Here is a 22,365-nt window from a genome sequence, read left to right as displayed (position 1 = left end):
CTCTCGTAAAAATGGCAAACAATGCCTTTTTAGCAATCTGTTTTGGAAGAATCAACCTGAATGAATTTCAGATACTGAAAGGAATATGTGAGAAATACCAAAAGGGGCTAGCAGGGGCAACGGTCATCTACTGAGAAAGTGGCAGTGCACTTTTAAGATGAGTGGGTTCTACTTTTATCGAGGCTACTCTGCTCTGATTAACTGGAGCTGGCAGATGCGCCTTTCATCTCTCACCCTAGAGATCAGCCACATCACTATGCATTAGCAGGACTAGCTGAGACAGAGGGCCAGGGGCTTTCCCACAACCCAAAATCAGCAAGTCTCCAATACGGCTTCAGCAAAGTATGAAAGAAAAACTATAACTGCAGGCTGGTTGTTTCCCGGTGTATTGTTTCATTTTGCAATTCGTTTATCTACATTACACACAACATGACGAATAAAGTGCTCATTCTCTGCATAATGCAGGTGTCGAATTTGATACAGTGGAACAGATCAACAAAATTCAAGTCACTGCATGCTCACTGTAGACTTGGGTCACATTTATATAAAAATGGAGGAAAATTTGGCTTTAGATATGGTCTCAAAGAAGTCTTTATTATAACCAGCAATATTTAAAGGGGATACATGAGAAGAATCGTCACTGGTTTTGCCCCTTTGCTTTTTATCATTCAGGTGCATTTTAGGCACGCACGTTTTTATGCACCTAAAGTCCCATGTAATAAAGATATTCCAACACCGAAACCAAATGTAAAGTGGGGTCCTAAGTGTTATCAGGCAAGTTTTACTATTTCTGCAGCAGTCTTCCATGAATAGGTGTAGGCTGAGCATAGTTACAGGAACAGGAATGTGGATCTGCACCTATGTATGTGCAAAGCACAGGAAGAGACACCATAGATATGAATTGCAGGGAGATTTTTGCATTTTCGTAAAAGACCTGAATTGGTTTGGGAAGAAGCCGACATTATTTCTAGCGGAATACACAAAGCATTTTTAATGAGAAACATTGCCCTGATGGCTATGAAATAAGTAACAGTTTGTTCCTAAGCTATGTGACCAGCCTCATTTAGAAATATAGGGCCTGAGTCATTAAGGAGAGTAAGGCAAAAAAAAAGGAGTAAATGTTCTCCAGGACAAACCATGTTACAATGCAAGGGGTGCAAATTAGTTTATTATTTTGCACATAAGATAAATACTGGCTGTTTTTTCATCTAGCGCACAAATACTTGACATATTAATTTTTACAATGAAATTTCAAGTTGATCTAGGACATGTCCTACCCAGACTATAAATCTGTCCCCACATTTTAAATTTACCTCCCCTCCAATGCAACATGGTTTTGTCCAGGTGAAGAGTTACTCCTTTTGTTAATGACTCATAGTATAGAGATAAATGATGCACACTGAACAGAAATGAAAAAAAGATATATGTATATACATACTTGTAGTTATTATACAAATCTATTGCTGTGTGCTTCCAGACTAGATTATTTAGCACATGAAAAACCATGGAGGTTTTTTACGAAATGCATAACGACTAAAGTGCAATGCAAAATACAGCTTTGGTCCCACCGTAGGCCTCAATTTACACAAGTAAGCCTAAATTTTTGATTTATGAAGAAAGATTGTGGCGTTTGCATCCATAATAGAGAAGACAAAGGGGAATTAGGATGTGGCCTAGTTTTTGTATGTTGGAGGTTTGCTCATGGGCTGTTCACGTAATATTAGCAATCACTACTCGTAAAACATAAAACTACATAGCCTCAAATTAACCATCTACTAATATGTACTGTTGTGGGATTTGAAAAACAGTGATGCGAAACACTTAAGTGTAATATGAAGCGAAAACCAAAGCCAGACTTGTTGGAATGCTGACTAATTTCCATGCCCAAATCAAGCCAAGCCATACTTCCCCCACATACATAAAATACCACATGTGCTTTCAAAGAAGACCACGCTGAGTAAAACATACATGTCCCTTTAAACACTGTAATGGGTTTATCAAAGACCTTTGTAAGACATAGGTCAGGGTAAAGAAAATTCAAACCCATTATTAAAAAAAAAAAGATGTAAGAGACAAGGGTACACAGAAGCTATATGGATAATTTCTGTATTTTAAAATGAACTGGAGAAATACCAGCCGCAAGCTCACAATCGCTACTGGAAAAAATGGTTTCTGACACCTAAATTGTATATTCCCCGATTGGCTGCAGATGCAGAACAGTGATTAGCTTAGTTATTAGTAATATGCAGCTGGGACATAATGAGTAATAAAATGTTGGGATAATGCAGGTATATAATGGGCACTGCTGGACAAAATGTGGTATTCTGTTCTATAATGCTGAATCCCAGCAAGTGATGTAACAGCCAAGCAAGGGACAACTCTGGCGGGTTTGGAATGAGTAGCAGAACATGCAACACAGAAGGGAAAATTGAAATGTAAACAATATACAAACACTAAATGTTCGACAAAGCTGCAAGATCAGCTCTAAATACTGCCCCAGTCCCCTAAACACTGTCCCCCCCAAACCTCTAATGTGCCATGAGGAGAGCGGTTTTCTCCCAGAACAACGCTCAATACCCAGTTGTATGTGCAAGTATGTAAACTATCTTTACGGAGTGCTCAAAAGTGAACAGGATAGGACAGGCTAGGCTGTCTTGTACACTTAATACAGAGACGTGATCTACACACACATTACTAAAATTGCTGAAAGTTAGAACATATTAACGAAAGTCAAAACAACATATTTGAGTCTGTGTACTACATGTCACCTATCAGTTACTGCATGTATGCTCCCCGTTGGGCCCTTACCCGGTGTCTGACTTAAGTTTATAATGTAAAGTATTCAACCGCATGTAAAAATAAAACCTATTCATACTTCCGTCTTCATGCATTCGCATTGAGAAGTGTTTTTATGGACGCTGCATCATTTTGTGACATTCCAGCATGTAACTGCACTGGAGTGAGTCCATTCAGTTCTGTGGGAGCACACTGTGTACATACCCCCTAGGTGTTAAGTGCTGCATGTAGAAACTCTACTGAAATTAAGAGTTTATTGAAGCAAATGTGTCGTCCACATGATTGACACTGCACAGTACTCTTTACCCCCCCCCCCTCCGCATCAATAGAGATTCAATTAACCGCTATGTATGCTTTATTAAAGCGAGTAGTCCCCAGAACTTTCCTCACTGCCCACCAATCACATCGCAGCTTGGCTTGGGAAACTGCTTGTGATTGGATAAGTGCTAAACATTTCACATCATCTATTGTGGGATTTTTCTTCTTTTCTGTCGATTACAAATGAGAAGATTTTTCAAGAATACAAATTAAGAAGCTCCCATCGGATTACTAATAAAAAAAAAAAAAATGTATTTAATAAATTGGTGAACAAGGGTTTTGGGGAGTGTATATTTAATTTAAAACTTTATTTTACAAATGAGTGTGTTTTATTATTTATACTATATTTGTATAATGGACAGAGGTCTTGTATACCCCTTACCATTAGGATAACTGATGTGGCAATACTCCTTCATTACCAGGGCCCCCTGCAATAAGCGCTTTCTAAAAAGGGGGTAAACTCTGTACAGCTTGAATGTCAACTATTCACATTCAAATACCAGAATATGCTGGGAACTGTAGAGGGGTACAGTTTGGCTTAGTGTAATGTTGGATTTACTTATAAAAATGTAGGGTGTACTTTGTTCCCTACGATCATCAATATAATTTGCATTAGATTAACATTGCTCAGGCATTTTTATTTTATTATTATTTTTTACAGCCTTTTGCAGTTGAGTGGAAAAGAGAAAATGCAGGAAACCCAAAAGTACATTTGGGAATAGAAAAAAATGAATGCACATAAATTTCATCTTCTACTGTTCACAAACAGCTGACCAAACTGTAGGGTCCCAGCAAATTCATCAACAACAACAATTAAGAGGCCAAACATTTTTGAGTTCAATATGCAGACAAGGCAGATACAATAGGGGATGTAATAAGCTTTTGAATTCTCCTAGGAGAATTCTATTGAAACTGCAAGTTACTGTTCCCAGATCACGCAGCTGTACCAGGAACGCAGTGAAGCAGTAAGGAGAGCAGGCAAGGGACAAGTTCTCAGCTCACAGACTGCATGGTATGTGTGCTCACTCGAGCTGTTTACATCTGACAGCAGCTGTCTCCAACTGCGAAAATACCAATAGAAGCCAGTGACAAAAGTAATGTAGACCCCCTGGAATCTGACTCCCATTAACTTATCCAAACTAAGAGAGAACTCACATTGTTTCATTTTGTGGCTTAGAATACCAAAGTGACAGGACATAAATCTGCCCCCTTCCACATATTAACAACACAGGTAGATTTGTAGGTCTGCAGAAGCCTGACCAGGCTTTCTACAAATGTAAACGTTAACTGTTGTAAAACATTACAGATTAGAAATACCAGACACATACTGCAAAAAGATTGTAGATTATTTCAAACATGATGTAAACTAGTTTTCTATTTCTGTATTCTTATTTACTTGAAAAAGTCTACCATATTTTGTCATCAAAGCCTTGCATGATGCTTCCATATATAGAGATAATTTAACTTCTTACTATTAGGTTGTTTAGAAATGGTCTGGACCACCATTGTTAATGAAAGTTCAGTGTGTGCCAGGAATATTTTTATTCGGGTGGGGAGTCAACAGGAGTGTGCAGCGCTTCTGCATTAGAAAGGTTAATTTTGTTATATATTATGGGCCTCAATTAGTGTTGGGCACATTGGCTCCTACAGCATACCTCCCAACTGTCCCAATGCCAGCGGGACAGTACCGAATTTAGGGCTCTGTTGTCCCATGGGTGCGAATGTTGGGGGAAGAGGGATAGCTAATGGACAGCCCTATTGTGACATGACCACACCCCTGTCCTGCTGCCGGGATTTGCTAATTTCCCCATATATTGCAATTAAAATGACGTGGATTTATTTCAATATACTAAACAAATGGCGCCTATCCAGGCAATACATGCTCATTGGGTATAGTTCAGCTTCCTAAGGTTTTACTACACAAGGAGATGTGATGAGGTATTAAGGATGAGGGGAAAAGTACAACAGATAATTACCACAGTTCCATCATGTAACATTTAACAAATAATAATAATTTATTAAAAAAACATTTATAGAAAATAAATTATGATCTCCTTAAAATTACACTCCTCTAATTAGACTTTCCTTAAAATATGTGCAAATATAATTATACATTCTACATAATGTTGATGATAGTGTGCCTTTAAAGTTAACATTGAGAACATATGAAAAGAAAATGTACAAAGAATTATGTTGATTTAAATCAATTAACAAACCCACACCACATAAGATTAACAGTGGCATTATAGTTTGAAATAGGGTGACTAGGTTTATTTATTTTTGTAAGAGAGTAATTTAATTTTTGTGTCATTGTGCCAAGAAAAAAATATACAGTATATACAACCTGTTTGTGCATCTATATTGCTATAATTTACTTTTTTTGGTACATATATAACAGATTACAGAAAACTGGGCAACCTCCCAAGATTCAGTAAGAGTTGGCATTCATGATATGACCATGTTCTCACAATTCAGATACGTTCCTAGAAGTAGTTAAGCTTTTCACTAGAAATGAAAACATCTGTGCTATGCTGCTCCGTTTCAGCACTGCAGGAGATCCGATATTTATTTAACAAATCCAGCTCTACTCTTGATTCTAAATAGTTAGCTGTGCTGTACTCTGGTGCCTGTTTGATCTCTACAGAAGCTGATGAATGGAGAGCATGTCCACAGCTCAGGCAGGGGATGAAAATGGAACTGTGTTTCAGAGAAAGAGTTAAGTTAGTAGAAATAAAAAAACCAAAACAATGTTGGTATTAGGATGTGCAATGATCGGTCACCAACTTTAACCTTAGAAAGGAAACATAGTGGCTATTTGTATTGTGTGCAAGTATAAAGTTTAGGTAAAATGTTACAGCTTATTACAGCCCAGTCTTAACCCACTCACCCAAAATGTCCATGAGACTCCTGAATGTTGGGTAGGTGTCCTGGAAGAGCAGGCCATTCTTCTCGATGACACGATTTGCTGCACGCTTCGTCATTTGGCCCTCCCTCTCATGATGTAAAGACTGCGCCATTTTGTGACGGGGATGGGGTCAAAATTACGCACCGCCGCCTGTATAATGTAATCTAGGCAGCGGGTCCGCTCATTGCCGCTTTAAAAGCATCATTTTTACTTTGGCCATTAGAAGTGACGTAATTTAGTGCTGGAGACATCAAACTCTGATTTTACATTTGCCGGTCATTGAGCGTGGCGGAAATAGTACCTGTCTATTACATGGTAAGTCTACGTTTTATCATGGTCGCAGTTACAGTCTTTATCATTTTGTGTCACTCTTATACTCTTTGGGTTAGTAATGTCGCTGTATGCTCTGTCAGCATTTTGAGAGGCCAAAAAACAAAACCATACCACACCCATGTACAAGACCTTACTACCACTTTTATCTATAATGAGGGGAGTGGAGCACTTTGACTCAGGTTGTACTTGAACTGACTTGGAAAAGGCCACAACGGCCTAGACTGGCAAAACTGCAGGGGCGGCAGAAGCATGAAACATCATGCAATAATATATATATATATAGTTCAATTCCCGACCATGGCCTTATCTGTGAGGAGTTTGTATGTTCTCCCCGTGTTTGCGTGGGTTTCCTCCTACACTCTAAAAACATACTGGTAGGTTAATTGGCTGCTATCAAAATTGACCCTAATCTCTGTGTGTGTGTGTGTGTGTGTGTGTGTGTGTGTGTGTGTGTGTGTGTGTGTGTATGTTAGGGAATTTAGACTGTAAGCTCCAATGGGGCAGGGACTGATGTGAGTGAGTTCTCTCTACAGCACTGCGGAATCAGTGGCGCTATATAAATAAATGGTGATGATGATGATATACACAGTATATATTTCTTCAATAAATCTTCGAATGTACAGATGTCTCATGAGCTACAGTAATGTATACTGCAGGCCCGGTGCTCCCATTAGGCAACCTTAGACAGTTGCCTAGGGCGCCGCTGACTAGATTTTCTAATTTAGTCAGCATGTGTTCAGGCATTTTCCCCAGAGAACCACTTGCGCTGTCGTTGCACACTCCCTCCTCTGCGTTTCATCCAAATACTGAACTTGGCTACTATACTTAAGACTGTGGACGTTCTCCATCCTATCCAATGTACCAGTGACTGTAAGAACCTGAACTGTGCAGCTGGATTGGCTGATTGTTTTCACTACTCAAACTTATGCTCTCTTAATTATCTGATAACTTCTGTATGCCTTTGGCTCTTGCAGGTAATCACGCGAATCAGTGATTGGAGGACAAGATTTGGGGGGTCCACATGCACACTCCTTACAGGGAGATTTTTCTAATGAACATATTAATGCTGCTATATTTCAATTTTATTTTCTCAAAAATGACACTTGTTTGGCTCATAGGAACTCTTATTGTTTATTATTCTTTATATACCATATCAGTTTAGTAAATGTTTGACTTTTTCACTCCCCTAACAAGTCTGCTGACACAATGTTGGTTCCACCGGTGGCTTACCCCATACTTTTAATGCGCAACCGCTTCATCACCCTGTATTCCATGATAACCATCATGTATTGTGACCGTAAAGTCGCACCATGCATGCATGGATACTCCTGTACATTTGGTAAGCTGTACCTGGGTGGTTACTGGATTACTGGGTGGTTATTACATGACTGCCATATATTTTATACTTTTACACATTTTATATTATATATATATATATATATATATATATATATATATATATTTCTGGCTATAAGAATTGCCCAATTGGTGGCGGGCCACAGTTAAATGGAGGAGTGGTCAGTGATGGCCTAGGTGGATTTTGTACACACCTCATACATCCAATTGCTGAAGGGTCTTTGCCAAGTTTCCTTCTTCTCCAGATGTAGGTAGGCATTAAAGAGGATCAGATAAATGTATCTCTCCAAGTACTGAAGGCTTCGTAGTTGAATTAACTGCAGTTCCTTAGCATTTTTGGCTGTTTTAATCTGAGAATAAAATAAAAGAAAACTTGTTGGTGACTAAGTAAGAAAAAAAAAAAAAAAGTCAAAACTAATCCGGCCTAGTTCTATAGACACATGATCATCTGAAATGTAAACAATATGGTATTAAAATGTACAGTAGTTAGTGGTGTGGGAGAGGTAATCTCAGTAATGTATACATAAGAAAGGGTAACAAATGTTGGATAAATGGACTCAGCAAAATAGTACAAGCATGTTTGTTCCTATTGTTGTAAGATCCTTTCCAGTTTTCACTTGTGCTATAAGTAACGATTAATATTATGTTATATTAATAAGGCGCCACAAAAGGTCTGCAGCACTGTACATGTTTTAAATTAGTTGTGCAAAAGAGGTTACAACTAGATACAACTTAAATGTAGGAGTTTGGGTGTTAAAACCAGGTTATAAGCAAAAATAATAATATTTCACAGCAAATGTTTCCCCATATTATCTTGCTTAGACTATACATATACTGTAAACTGCAGCATACAAAAGTACTTTGAAAAAGGAATGATTCGGTAAAGGCACAAATTACTACATGTGTTAAAGAAATTACTGCTTCTAGGTGAGACTCTGATGAGGATGTTAGAAGCTTATTTTCTAATGAAATATATATTACGGTAGGCTGTGAAATGCATTCAGCTCTGCTGGAAGACTGCCATTTGAGCAACCAGGGTCTCATTAAAACGCCATGACTGTACTCCATGGTGTTTATTTTGTTTAAAATATTTTATTAACGGTCTGCAATAGTTTCTAAGAAGTAATTACTTTCCATCCTAACAAGTTTTGCATTTATTGTACAAAGTATATGCCACATAGGGGGTCTTCTGACTAAACAATGTTGACAGATTGTTTATTATTATAGACATTGTAATAAGCACTAACAAGTGCCAACAACTAGCGTTATTATATTATAGTTCTACAGTTCTCAAATTATTGTGTATTCATGAATAATGCAGATACTTGAATCTGCAGCATCTCCATATAATGAGGATTATTTCTGAAGCTGCAGCATTTAGGGCTCGCAGTACATGCTGGTTTGCAATCTTTTTTCCCCCAGAGCAGCAGATAGGATCACTTGCATCAGAATACCAGCAGGTAAATAAGATTTTATGGTAACTTACTTGATATAATCCAAAATAAAATGATACCTTATTTATAAGTAGTTCTGCACAAAGATCTTATATGTCTGACCGAGATTTTGCAATGGCCAAATAACACCTTCCTAGGTATCAATGTGCATTTGTAGCACAAGCACAACATAATACATACAATGTGAATAATACAGTTCATCCAAGCAGGACAAAAGACAAGGAAAGATAGCAAGAGACATGGATCCAAAGGAGTGACTGTAAGAGTTCGAGTGACAGGGGCTGTGCTACGATGGTGTGAAACTTGTTATCAAGCCCCATCTCCACCCACTTCAATAGTGTAGTGCAGGGGTCGCAACCAGATGTGGCTCGTGGAACAGTTTTATGTGGAACGTTGAAGCTCCGCAGCTGTCTCAAAGCAGCCGAAGATGGCCAGAACGGAGCTGGTGCGTATGCCATCTTTGGCAGATTTAGCGAAGCAGCTCCAGTTCCCATTGTGGAACGAAAGACGTGTGTGCTGGCTCTAGAGGTAAGTAGCATAATAAACAGTGCATAAGTCTGATGCTGGACTGTGCACACAACAATATGGCATAATGTGAATTGAGGCCAAATTATATTACATAATTTGAACTGGGAGCATGAACATTTATTGGTCCCATTACTATTAATAATTACCAAGATATTCTCATGATAACAAGAAATAATTGAATAATATATACATACATACACATACCATATCTAATACCAGAATGGGAAGACTTTGCCGTGAGTTGGTCAGCTTAACATATTGCAGTATGTGGAACTAAAAATCCCCGATTTTAATATAGAAAAGTATTAATTATGTGTTTGGAGAGTGCAGAGTATCCCTGTTATATTTATATGGAGACGCCCTGAAATTGCCAACTAGATTGTAAGGTCCAGTGCAACATAGCACTGTGGCTCCTTACAAACAACAACTGTAATAATACAATGTTTTACAGCCATTTGGTGCCTCAGTGTTGTGACTATTTCCCAGTGAGTTGTGGCTGCCGGCAGGATTGTATTAGTATTAGTCCTACTCTTTGAGTAGACAACAAGTAAACTTGAAAGGGGAATAGCATCAATAAGTGAATTTACTCTAGCTAGAAAGTATACACTGCAGTCTCAAACATGGGCTGGAAAATAAATGGGTAAGAAAATTTAAGAAAATTAAAAAAAAAAAAAAAAAAAAAAAAGCATTTTGGTACAAATGGTTTTTTGGCTGAAGAACAACCTGTGCGAGCCAACATTGCATCATTATATCTCCTGAAATGGAAAGTCATCATTTTATGAGGAAAATAAATTTCTTCACAATATTACCGTCACCTAATAAAATGGATATGAACATATGACACTTGGCTAAACCAATCATACCAATTCATGTTGCTATGTATTATGTGTTCCCGGGTCTCCCGAGTGGCCCAATAGGAAAATTTATGTATTTGGAAGGTTTGTTTTAAATATGAGTATCCAATTCCACCCAAAACTAAAACCGTCGGTTTGGGTGAAATTGGGTAAACCATGTCCAATCAATTGTATTTACCTGCAGGTACTCCGATGCCTCCAACAGACCTGAGCAGGAGATCTGCTCTGCTACTTGGCAGGCATTCTAACTACTAGCAGAGCTGTCAAAGTACACAGCAGGTACTTTAACAACTCTGCTATCAGTTTGATTAAGGCCCAAGCTTTAATTTATTTTATATTTGTCAACTCTCCCAGAATGTCCGGGAGACTCACAAATTCTGGGTATGTCTCCCGCATCTGAACACTTAGTAGGGCAGAATGTGAGCCTCAATGACGCAATTACCGGGGAATGGCCTCACCGTGTTGGCCCCTCCCCAGAGACAAAATGGTGATTTCATTGTGGGGGCGTGGACAAAGTGACGTAACTGTCCGTGACCCGCCCCCCTTCCGGGTTCTCCCAGAGTTAGATATATAATTGATACCTGCCAACTCTCCTGGATGTCTGGTAGGTCTCCTGCATCTGGCCAATTCCTGGTGAAGTGGGCAGGATGTGAGCCTCAATGACATGATTTGTGGAAATCGCATCATTTTGTCTCCGTCCCAAGACAAAATGGTGATTTAGTCTCAGGGGAAAAGAAAAGTTGGCAAGTATGATTTATTTTTCCAACCAATTCTGATGGGCAAGACTTCTGCTTAAAAAAAAAATAAATAAAAGCACAACTTTATAGATTGACATATTTACAAAAACTCATTTTTTCATTTTATCTCTGTGTATGAAAAATCACTAGCATATATAATAATAGGCATGTGAAATATTAGCCCTTGGTGCTACAGTATTCATGATCCTAGGCTAGATCATAGTGTTGCATAAGAAAGATTGCTGGATTTATGCTGAGCTCAGTTAGCAAAATATGCCTGTGTCTGAGGAGTAGTATACCCTTGTAGGGCAAGGATTAAAATTATATAATCTGTGCTTATTGTGTGGTCTTCTGGGTGGCAGCTGCATGATTGTGGAACTGGGTGAATGGGACACTTGTTAAGCCAAAGGAAACCCTTTTATATACAAATGTAATATGAAAGATCTTGTTTACAATAAATGTAACACTGATAAAAAGAAGACGTTTCAGAAAAGCCTTAGTTTTCAAACAAGTTTGTAAGTACAAAGATAGTTGCCGCATCTGAGGCAAATGACCTGTCATCATCATAATCATCATTTATTCATATAGCACCACTAATTTCGCAGCGCTGTACAGAGAACTCACTCACATCAGTCACTGCCCTATTGGGGCTTACAGTCCAAATTCCCTAACACACATTCACAAAATAGGGTCAATTTGTTAGCAGCCAATTAACATATCAGTATCATTCCCCTTCCCTTGTCCTCCTTCTCTCCCTCTCTCCCCCGTGTCTCTCTGTCTGTCTACCCCACCCCTTAGATTGTACGCTCCTTTGAGCAGGGTTCTCTCTCCTCCTGTCTTCACCACTTTTAACTCTGCTCTCCAGCTACCTAGCCCTCCTCCTCGAGGACCCTCTTCCCCCCCGTCCCCTCTCGCTCCCTCCTCTCTGGGGGTCTCCCTGTCATCCGTGCCCTCCCTTTTGGGCTCCGTCGTATGCGGACCTTCCCCTCTCCCCGTCCCCGCTGCTAGCTGTGCTTTGAGCTCACTGAATTACTGTGCTTATTGTTTACTGTACTGTGCGGTCTCACCTCGTATTGTAATTTCGTTTGTCCCTGTACGGCACTACAGACACCTAGTGGCGGCCTATAAATAAGAATTAATAATAAAGTATGTTTTTGGAGTGTGGTAGGAAACCGGAGAACCTGGAGGAAACCCACGCAAACATGGGGAGAACATGCAAACTCCTCACAGATAAGGCCATGGTCGGGAATTGAACTCATGACCCCAGTGCTGTAAGGCAGAAGTGCTAACCGCTATGCCACCGTGCTGTCCTTCGTGTAATCGCAAATAGGTCAGAGGATTTAAAATGTTCATTGTTTTGTAATTAATTTCCAGCACGGTCGGTTTTACACAGTACAAGAATTACTCTTTAATGATACCCACATAGTCCTCTGTGTCCCACTACATGAAATTATTGTACAGAAATCTATTCCAAAAGCTTATACCCTGAAATATACAACTGCTAACAGGAGATCTGGCTTTCTCTTGTACGTTGAGAATCCAGCTTATTATAGTACATCATTTTTCTGAAGTCAGAAATATTAGTGACATGGTTTTCAAGTACTCAAAGATGTATAAAATACAAGGTTTTATGCTACGCAAACATACTTTTATGAAAAAGCCAAACCATTTAACTCTAAATAAATTAATTCCACAATAAAAGAAGGATTTGTAGATTTGTCTGGATACTAGTTTGTATGCACCTACTACGTCAGTTGGTTTATTTTATGGATACCTTACTGAGCTAAGAAAACATGGCAGACAAACACTGAAAAATAGCAGCCACCAGCTAGTTCAACAAATAAAATAGTGGCACTGTCTTTTTACAGTAAAAACCTTATCTGGCAGAGTAATAAAATATTTGTCATAGTTTAGCTGTAATTACAATAGTAATTCACAAAACTCTTAGCCCTGAATGAACTTTTTAACCCGATAATCTGTATTTCCTGGATTTTAAGACCACATATATATGAAGAACCGAGAATATATAAGTATTCACATTAACATTATTAACCACTGCATAAATGGTCAGATTACTTTAATCAAATAATCGCGGGATGCCGCAGACCCTTACTCGTTGTGCCCCTGCGCGCCATTCTGGTTAATATGTAGATGAATCTTCACTCTACGAGGTGCGAGCAAAAATTAGTGAAGATTTCAGGCCAGACATCACTGCACAAAGCTCCGGCGGCATGTCACATTGAGTCGAATCTGCCCTATGTATTCATAATTCTCTTATCCCAACATCACCAATCAACTAGAATTATAAAATGTATTTGGGTCAGTCATAATTCTGTTTACCTACACATTGGTAATTTATTTTTAATACGCGTGATTGTTCAGGAGCTTCTGCAGAAGCTGGAATTTTTTTTATACAGGTATGAAAACAATCGTCTTCCAAAGTCGCAGACCACTGTGGTCCAGACCTTGCTCTACACCTAGTACAGCAGAACAAGTTGTGGCAAAGCTTTCCCCCAAGCCCTGCAACCCATCACTTTCTGACAGTGGGGCATTCTCATCAATACATTAAATTTCTGACAAGCAAAACAAACTCATTAAAATGGTCTTGGGGAAAAAAAAATGGAAAAATGTTAACATTGCAGTGTGTTTTCTCTGCTTGTCCCCAAAGAACACAAATAAATATTTCTGCCAGGCAGAGAAGAAAAAAACAACATGCCAAAGATATCACCGGAGTGCAAATAACATAACCTTCGGCTTGCATCCCAGTCATTCTGATTTTATTGTTCCTGAATCCTTAAACTAATAGAATTTATTCATGCATACAGTAGTAGTGCTACGTGTGTCCTTTGCGGCTCAGGTCCTATTAATACAACAACATACTTACAATAATGTGCCTTACATGTGAGGGCATGAAAGGGATTCTACAATAATAATTCTCTATTTATACCATGCAATATATCATGATATTTCTTCCATCCAAATTGGTGAGAGCCATAAGCTCCAACAGATCAGACGCTAGTTGTATAGATTAGCCGATTCTTCCTGATATGGTTTCTTTTTTAGTTGCTACTATTTTTATCTATAGTATTTTGTTCTGTGGTAGGCCTACATTAATGCCCGTGCCATACTATGCGAAGGAAGGGGGGAAAAAATAATTCAGACAATGTTCATCCTTTAGAAAGCGCCAACTTATAATGCAGCGCTGTACAGACAGAATCCTGACATTAGATGAAACAGAAGGTAAAGATGGTCCTACGCAAGTGAGCTTACAATCAAAATGTGTGTGGGGAACACTTCATATTAAATAATAAAGCATCTTCCAGTGGTGGTGTATGTTTGGAATTAGGAGAGACAGTAGGAGGTGGATACATGAAATCAAAAGTTGTGGTGTAGCTGTTTCTACCAAGTAGACCACCAAATTTCAGAGCTCAGCTCGTTGATGATCCATTCAAATTGTCCAGAGAAAAGGGTCCAGTGCTAGCCCTGTGGTGATTGGGGCTATGGTGATTCAACTCTGGGGGATTGTTCGGCTTGGGCAAACTGTTAGGGAGCAGAATATAGTTCACTCTGCACCCAATGCTGTACTCCAAGGCCAGCCAGTATGCCTAATCATAGGTTGCTTACAAACGTCATTCTGTATGCTGCCAATGTACACATTGCTATTGTATAGATTTCAATATTCTCCCATAGATGCTTTGTAACTGAGGGTTCCAAATTATTACAAAGTTGTTACAATAGACTAAGGCTCTAATGTCCAACGTCCTCTTGTACTCATTCTGTGGGTCATGATATCTTTAATAGAGCAGCTGGGCAGCAGCGAAAGAAATGGATTCTCACAGGCAACACCATGTATTTGCTTGTCACCTGTTCTTTTTCCTCCATAGTGATAACTGGGGTGGTGAGGTTCTGATATGGACAGTAACCTGGACTGCCTCAGCTGTGGTTAATGTCCATTTGGCATGATGTTTAATGTGTCAGAGGCATCTTATTGGCCACAAGTGGTGACCAAGTTGAAGTCAACAACACAACCCTCAAATGATATGGAGAATGGAGTGTTGCTTGAGAGACAACCTACCAAACCTGGAAGGGGAGACGCTCGCAGGCGACAATGGTATGTGAGCACTGGTATTGCTACTACTGCCGACCCCATCGGGCACTGCTACTACTGTCGACCCCATCGGGCACTGCTACTACTGCCGACCCCATCGGGCACTGCTACTACTGTCGAGCCCATCGGGCACTGCTACTACTGTCGAGCCCATCGGGCATTGCTACTACTGCCGACCCCATCGGGCATTGCTACTACTGCCGACCCCATCGGGCATTGCTACTACTGCCGACCCCATTGGGCATTGCTACTACTGCCGACCCCATCGGGCATTGCTACTACTAATAGCTGAATGCCCCTGGGCTCCAATGCAGGCGTGCTGTGCAGTTGTGTCATTACATGGTACTCCAGTTTTAGAAAGCTTTTTATAATTGCTATATAAGCCATTTAGGGGCTTGTACAGTCACCAAAACAGAGGGAAGGAATCAAACCGTCCTGAGCTCATTAAGCAGCACCTGTTTCTCCCCCTATTGCTATGAATGGTTTACAACCCTATCGTGTCTTGTGCTAACTTTACATGTTAATTGTCATACTTAGAACGGGGGGGAAAAGGACAGCAATAGCTTCACTCCATATTAAAGTAATTTTATATTGCTAAACCTCAGAACTTTGAAGCTGATCTGTACTACATTTGGTCCACAGACCATTTTTCACTACAATGTTGCCAGTGGTTATAACGACTGAGATCAATCCAATTCTCACCAATGCAATACTGGAGCATTAATACATCAATGTAGCTGTTCCATGTGACTCATTTCAACAAACCATAATGACAAACCATAATGGCAATCCATGGATGCAATGGCTGTGGCATATACTTTTAAAGTCAGTCTCCTCTGCTAAGTCAGCTTCTCAGAGTTGTTAAAAACGATGAGTATAGTGACCACATTGAGCCAATTATACCCCTCTGAGGTACTTTCACATCTTTATAAGATCTGCACACATTTATTTTTTGTTCCTTTTTTTGATGTGAACCTCCCTTCCCCCTAAAACCTTCAGGATTCAGTTTGGGACCTAATCAGAATCATGTAACCTAAAATAAAATTCAGGTCTTGGTGGAACCGGTGATTTAGCAGGTCCTCCAAAGTGTTGTAAAGGTCCAGGCAGGAGATCCTACCTTCTCCACTGTACCTTGTTTGGAGCTATTTAAAAGCTCCTCCCAAGTGAAATTCTTAATCGCATGAAGTTCACAGGGGAGTTACTTAGACAACCCAATCAATGCCCACTCAGCAGAAACAATCTTCTATCCAGGCTGTTCAACACATTGGGGGACCCAAAGTGAAAAGATCACTTTTCAGGGAATTTATTAGATATCTATTGGGATAATCAATGAAAGCTAATGCAATATAAAATGCAATTCTGTTCTTGGCGAGTACTATGGCCATTTATAGGACATATCTGTATGTAATAGAAATGCATCCTTAATAAAATCACATTTTAGGACACTCAGCAGTTTGCATCTATAGAGATAATACGAAAATAAACCAGTAGAACTGTAGATCCTGGATTTCAGCACTCCCAGTTCAGTCTCCTCATAGAGTTTGTCCTTAGCTTAGTTAAAAGGTCACAATCGAGAACTGCAGACCCTGGAGCAAGGAATAGTCAGAATGGGCTAAAATGCAGATTACACAATTACAAATGGTCAAGAGGCACTCTCTGACGCACATGGATTAGTCCAAAAATTGCAATAAATATGGTTTACATTTTGTTCCTTATTTCACTAGCTGTCTTAAATTCCTAGAATACTTCCAAATAAGAAACTATTTGTTTAACTGCACTGCTGATGAAGCACTTCCAAATCTCCACTGTGCATCTGTATTTAGGTTTCTATGTCTACCCATTATACTTCCTGACAATTAAGTAATTTGGGGCCCCAATAGGGAAATTATGTTTCTTGGTAGAAAAATGTTTTTCGTGGCAAGGAATACTAACAATATTGCTACCCAGAACAACAGTGTGTGAGAGCCATACTGGTAAACCTCAGTCTTGATGGAGCACCTAAAACATCCAAAATATTTTTCTACATTTTCTCCTCTGTTAGCTATAAGGAAAATGACTTCAGATCAGTTAAAATCCTTCTATCTCCTAATGATAGTAACAGAAAAGATCACTGAAGTTTCATAATACAAAGACCTTTAGGTCAGTCTGGTGTCAACCATTTTGTTATGATAATCACAACATCACTGACACAGCAAGAGACAACAGTTTGACAGATTTTTCATGGTGGAAGTCAGATAAAGACTTATCTTAAATAAGACCCCAGTCAGTCTTGGGTTTGATCAAAGGAGAGTGTAAAAAAAAAAACAAAAAAAAAAAAAACCAAACATACTGCTACTCAGACTCAATAGGAAAATATTACTTGTCCTCTCAATGTTATGCAAAGCAAAGTTTAGAAATGGATTCACACTTTCTCAAAAGTATTTTATTAAATTAATCACTGTGTTGTGAATTCTTTTTAAGGCATATTAATAACACAACAATTTACTTTGGTTCGATTATCTGCAAAGAGAAATATTTTCTTTTTGAGTGTATATTTACTATTCTGTTTATTTTATAAATTGTATTTATTTCAAGGGTGAAAAATCCTACAAATGTTTAAGTACAAACAAGTGACACAGATCAAATGAAAACCTGAGGATAAATTGCAAATCCACCAAGAATATAGCCATGAATATCTTATCCAAAAAAAAAAAAAAGAATGAAGGTCATGGTGGAATTGTCAACTAGGGTTTGTTTGTTTATCTAAATTAAGGAAACAAGGGTGGAAGTCATGACATTTTTCTTTTCAAGTGTCCTAAGCTGCTAGGTAATATAGATGTTGCATAGGCTGCTATAGATATACCACATGACTAACATTAAAATAAAGATGAGAAAATCATGATTTATTTTAGATTCTACACACTTAACACACTGCAACACTAATTTATTTCATTAGCTACTGCATATGCTTAAATGTTTATTTAGGTTTCAATTTCACAAGTTAATTTGATGTGCAATAAGACAACAGTTTTAATGTAAACCTATAATTATCAACCAAAACAGTAGGGATAAGGAAAGTAGGAATAAGGTTAAGGAGCTACTAAACCCAAGATGCAAGCTGACCCCACAAGAAATTCACAAATGTATATGTAAAAGTTCTCATTCCCATTATTAAGACTCCGCAACATAGGAAAATATAGAATAGTTTATTAAACTTAAAAATATTTACTTCCTGAAAAGACATTGGCAGTGAATATAATGTTTGTCATCTCCCCATAAGCAAAGGCAAGTACAGCTAGTATTCTAGCACAGTCGCTCTTAATTTAAAGACATATGATACTGGAGACAAGAGATACCCGTCTCAGGCACTGAATTCCAAACCAATACCACATACTGTTGACATGCTGACAGAGGTTATTGTGAAATAACATAGCATACACTGCCAGTATAACCAGAGCTAGAGTGGTATGGTCTCCTTTGGAGTGACTTTAAGAAGAGAAAGTGGATTTTGCAGTAAGGAAAACTTTGTTCTAAACACAGCTATTCAAATGAAATGCGTTAGTGGTCAATCCACAGGTATTACAATTGCACAGCGAAAGAGGTCTGGATAACGTTACAATGTATTTATGCTGCTGTATCATTATGAGCGTATCCATTCCAAATAGATGTGTGCATTGATTTTCTTATTGTGGTTCCTCAAAATTCATGCAAGTGGTCAAAAGGAAATACAAAAGACTTCTGGTTGTATAACTAGCGGACATAACCGAACACAGATAACCCTGAAGCCTGGAATGAAAGCCTGTCTCTTGGGACGCATAAACCACTCTTCGTCTGGGACCTTGAACAGAGGTTACAATGAACAGATTCTGGAGAGATGCTTGTACTCTAACATTTCATTTCACAACCAAATGTTCAAAAACCTCTGCTTTCAGATGTAAAACTTTTTCCAGCATAATATTAAAATGCACAAACATTACAAACTAATTCTGTAGAAAAAACAATTATGTCAGAGCAATGTAATGATTTACATTTCACAGAGGGGTAGATGGCTGTGTAAGAGGATGTAAAATAAGGTAAAGGAGAAACTGTTGTGAAATGGAAATAAATGATTAAACATACATTTTTTTTTTCTAAATTATTTAAAACATTATAGTTCAATTAAGCTACAACACTAGTTTCTTTATGTGAAGTACTACCAGCAGCATTGTCCTAATGGAAGACATTTCAGAAGTTGTATTATTTTCTGCAGGATGAATCACTAATTCAAAAGCACTACCACATGAATTCAGTGGTCTCCCTGGAAAATTTTACCAGCCGGGTGGCATTAAGAAGCAGTAAGGTGTAATACTTTGTAATAATGAAAAAAGTTGGAGGTTATTGCCCACACCTGCCAGAACTGGTCAGATGGGTGTTGTACCTATTAACACTGCTGACTACATCGCCGCTTTAAGACAGGTTGCAGTTTGGGGTGACGTCATCTTGCACAGACGGCAACACAACGAGTCGTCCCATGAAGACATCTGCATCCTGGTAAGTAGGTTTTTTTTTTCAGGTCGTTGTACTAGGCATCCAGTGTCTTCCTGTCTTCTTCTCTGTCGGGGTAGTCAGTACTGTTAAACTGACTACCACCCAGTCAGATTGGTGGTCAGGGGTGTAACACACACTGCTGGCTGTAGTGCTCACATTACGTTCTAATAGGAGAAACAATGGTTTATTCTATTATAATAGGACTCTGTTGGGCTCCAAGGGCCAGGTGGCAAGTACCAACAGCCGGGTGTAGAACCTGGGAAACAGGTGCTGGGGAGCACACTGTGAATACTATGGGGTAGATGTACTCAAGCTTCTAAAAAAGGTAAAGTGAAGATGTTGCCCATAACAACCAATTAAATTATTATCTAGTACATTCTAAAGAATTATAGCTAGAATCTAATATATGTAACATGGGTCCAATGAGTTTATACATTTACTACTGCACTGCCTGCAAAAAAAAAAAAACTAAACATTTAACAACTTTATGAATGTAGGAAATCTATTGCGCGCTCCAGCAATAGGTAAACCATACAATTTTCTTAATGTACTCCCATCAACAAGCGTTGCAAAAAATGATCAACAAATGTATGTTGTAGTACAAATATGATCTGATATATACATATACACACACACATATATTATATATATATATATATATATATATATATATATATATATATATATATATATATATATATATATATATATATATACACACACACACATACACACATATATATACACATATACATATACACACACACACACAAAAATGTTCAATTTGAAAGAACTGTATAATACAAAAACAAAATATATGCCAAACTTGCAAATATTTGTGAAAACCTGTCCAGCTAGCTCATCCCTTGCAATAATATATCTGGAATATATCATATATGCCTTGTGCAAATTAGACAAAGAAATCACGTGGCTCCTGTGTAATTATGTGTAAACTCTGCACTAAACCAAAAAGGTACATATTAAGCCCTAGTGGTTTTAAGAATTGATGGCACAACTAGCGGTGTTCAAGGGAGATGCACTTTAAACATACATGGTGGGCTTGTGCAAAAAGTGGCAAAATATACAGACCATACTAGTCCTATGATTTAGTTTAATACTATGCTAATTTCTGGGCAAAGTAATCATCTTGCATTTCTTATACTTGCATATATTGTTGGACTATATTAGGAGTTCAATAAATAATCATGAATTTAAAATAAAAACTTTGCAAGATAGTAGCACTGCTTCGTCTGAACTGCTATGCGGCTGGTAAATAGTACACTTCTAGAAATAATGTATGTATATATTGCCTTTAAATGTCATATTGTATGGGTGTGACAAAACAACATCCAAGACACTCATTTGCCCACCAAAATGGTTTTAGAACCAGAAACACAAATGCTAGATTCCCGACTGGTTAACTCCCCTTGTCCCAAATTTTGCTGGGACTGTCCAGTTTTATACCCAAAATAGACATGGGCTGTATGATTGGGAACATCGCTTTAGAAATTGGGGGCATGACTGGGCAGATCCCAGGGGTGGATTGGGACATGGATTATTTTGTTTTCATTTCTCCTGTTCAAATATTAGGAGCAGTATCAGATGATATATTATAATGTAAGGTTTACATTTTGATCATAATTTTTTTTATTTTATTTTTTTAAGTGCTGTGGACAAGCTGAGAGAATAGCTACACTTAACTTTGGCTTTATGGCAGAATATTGCAGCATAAGCACATTTTTACCAAAGTCATGGCAAGCTGTACTTCCTTCACATGCAAATCAGATTCATAAAGTTGGAAGACACTTTTATGCTCAACAGGTAGCTTTAATAGACTACTTATTGGCTTTTATATGATGCTGACTCAAGTAGAAAGCAATAACTAAAAGCAGGGGGTGAATAGACCCAAACACACACACATCAGGAAACGCTTTGCTACTCAGGGAATTGCAAATGTTTAGGGATGCCTACTGGGCATAATGAACGAGGCCAAAAACTGAAGGTAATTCAGGAATTAATTAGATGCTTTCCTAGAGGGGGAAGCATTAAACTCAAGGGCAAGTTTAATCACGTGGATTGACCCTCTGCTCCTTCACAAATAATGAGATCGTCTCAAGTTCAGCAGTTCTTGACAGAGTGAGGAGTGTCAAATGTCCTCTGGATATGCCACCACCATTCAATATAATCAATGTGCTTCAATTCAAACATATGTTGAAGATTTCCAATTATACCTGCACATAACCTCCTCATATGTTATCTATACAAGAGCCCTTCTAAATGTGTACGCTACTCTGGAGCAGTTCATCACACACAACTTCACAGTAACACACTGGTGCTTTAAACAAATGTACTTCTTAACAGAGGTTTAAAGTAATTTTGCTTTCTAGAAAATTGATTGCAGCAAGTAGGAATTGTTAGAACGTGATTTGTCCTGCATGCTACAAAGTTGCTAGTTTTATTTTATGACGTT

The 22,365-nt window shown here is 38.4% G+C and overlaps 1 protein-coding gene across 3 annotated transcripts in view; it reads right to left on the bottom strand.

The window, feature by feature from the left end:
- PALD1 (phosphatase domain containing paladin 1) overlaps nt 1-22,365 on the bottom strand; it is a 159,021-nt gene that overhangs the window by 7,227 nt on the left and 129,429 nt on the right. For all 3 annotated transcript variants that reach the window (XM_075216597.1, XM_075216598.1, XM_075216599.1), the window contains one exon: nt 7,903-8,058. In XM_075216597.1, coding sequence (XP_075072698.1) covers nt 7,903-8,058 — 156 coding nt within the window. The remainder of the gene's footprint in view (nt 1-7,902; nt 8,059-22,365) is intronic.

Source organism: Mixophyes fleayi, chromosome 6 (genome assembly GCF_038048845.1).
Source record: "Mixophyes fleayi isolate aMixFle1 chromosome 6, aMixFle1.hap1, whole genome shotgun sequence".
In the NCBI taxonomy this organism is placed as follows: Eukaryota; Metazoa; Chordata; class Amphibia; order Anura; family Limnodynastidae; genus Mixophyes; species Mixophyes fleayi.
The sequence above is the reverse complement of the archived record's forward strand: the minus strand, read 5'-3'. Positions and strand labels throughout refer to the sequence as shown.